General features: G+C 29.1%; 1 protein-coding gene across 1 annotated transcript in view; it reads right to left on the bottom strand.

The window, feature by feature from the left end:
• Nucleotides 1–1798, bottom strand: part of vih (ubiquitin conjugating enzyme vih) — a 13361-nt gene continuing 11563 nt past the window's right edge. The window contains exon 6 of the mRNA XM_014438818.3: nucleotides 1–118. Within this exon, the coding sequence (XP_014294304.1) occupies nucleotides 6–118 (113 nt within the window). The 3' untranslated portion in view covers nucleotides 1–5. The remainder of the gene's footprint in view (nucleotides 119–1798) is intronic.

Below are 1798 nucleotides of genomic sequence, written 5' to 3'. Positions count from 1 at the left end.
ATTTGTTAATTTTTTGAATTTTCATTAGAATGGTTCGCTCGTAAATACTTCCTGAAGACTTCTTGGTTAGACCACATCTCAGCAGCTTGACTGTTCAGAGGGGAATCATTGTTGGGTTCTAAAAAATGATTAGATTAGTATATAAAAACTATATTAAGATATAGATTAAAAGAAGTTAATGAGGAATTAAAAGGTTTTTTGGTCAAGTAGATTTGCTGATATATACTCATTTGAGGATGAGTCCATTTTATTTTTGAAATTAGTGATTCCAATGATTCAAATTGGAAAAATATAACTAAAATTGATTGAAATGGATTACATTACAATATGAGGAGTCAATATTTCTGCAATGTGATACCTATTGATTGATTTTAGAAGAATAAAATGAAGAAATTTTGAATAGAACTTCTATGAAGATGTTACAATTAATAGTTAAAAAATTGGGTGTGGTGGGTGTAACACACTACTCCTACTAACAACCCTAGTGTGAGTTGAAATTTAATTCTTGCTCATTTCAGAACAGATATTTCTTTATTATTTTCTATGTTATATTATTCCCCATGGCAGTACTTCCCTAAACTAATTTTACAAATAAGCCTTTCAGATGACAGATAACCAATAATTTTCAGAAAAGTACTTTTAATATTATTTCTTGTGGCAAAATTTTATCATTTTTCTTTTGAAAAAAATCAATAAAGATTATGAAAAATTTGAATATATAAAGTGACACTGCCGGTTGTTTGATTTTAACAAAAAAGTTGCTGTAAGATCTCAGACATACGACTGCCCTACATATGTAATTTCAGTTTTCTACAACTTATCGTTTTAAACTAGGCTGTTCACGAGACCTGGTTATTTGGATTCAGGAGACCTCAAAACATGTATTTCCATGGAAAATGTAAGTGGGAAATTTTTTATGGAAGGGAAAAAAAAGTATGAAGAAAAAAAACAAACTATAATAGTGAAAAAATAAAATATCTTGAATATTGACACAGTCCGAAATGTCAGGAAAAAATATATATTATTAATGAAAATGTTTATTATAAGGTATTTCACTAGCCCAGAGAAAAAAATCAGAAGGTAACAATTTTTTTTTTTTTTTACTGTTTTTAACAATTATCTTCATTCAATATATGTCTTTTCATTGGAAATTCAAGAGTTATTTGGACTGGAGAAGAACAAGAAGAGGTTACAAACCATTTTACACCCAAAAATAAATTTAATTCACCATAACTAAGACTTACCAAATTTTGTTTTAAAATTATCAAAAGTCAAGAAAAAAGGTGTATCAATCGAATCTTGAATACTCTTTAAATTTGTATAAACAAGAAATCCAAGTGTTTAGTAATACTTGAGAGGTGAAAGTAGACCTTAAAAGCAACAAAATTGTTCATAAAGACCTCGATCTGATTCTGTAGAGAACAGGAAAAATTGATATTTTGTATTTTATAATTAAGTCACATTTTTAGTTGAATACATGAATTTATTAAGTGAACTGAATGATTTTCTAAAAATTTATATTTGAAATATTTAAAAAAATGAAGGAAGAATTTTCTCATCTTGAATGAATTTTTTTTTTTTCCCGGCCAAGTCTCCCATTAGAGTCCTATACTGCCTAACCATGGTTGGGGGTCAAAGTTTTTTATTTTGTGGGACTGCCATTTAATGAAAAAAATCAATGCCCCAGGCCGGATTCGAACTGGCACTGCCATAGACATCAAATTGGTAAGACTGTGTCTTAACCACTGAGGCACGGGCGGCCCAATATATTAGGGGTATTCATGATGTTGTGTTAAAT

The sequence above is a fragment of the Halyomorpha halys genome, unplaced genomic scaffold (genome assembly GCF_000696795.3).
Source record: "Halyomorpha halys isolate HHAL.00 unplaced genomic scaffold, Hhal_1.1 Scaffold68.1, whole genome shotgun sequence".
Lineage (NCBI taxonomy): Eukaryota > Metazoa > Arthropoda > Insecta > Hemiptera > Pentatomidae > Halyomorpha > Halyomorpha halys.
Note: the sequence above shows the minus strand (reverse complement) of the source record. Positions and strands in the feature narration are given on the sequence as shown.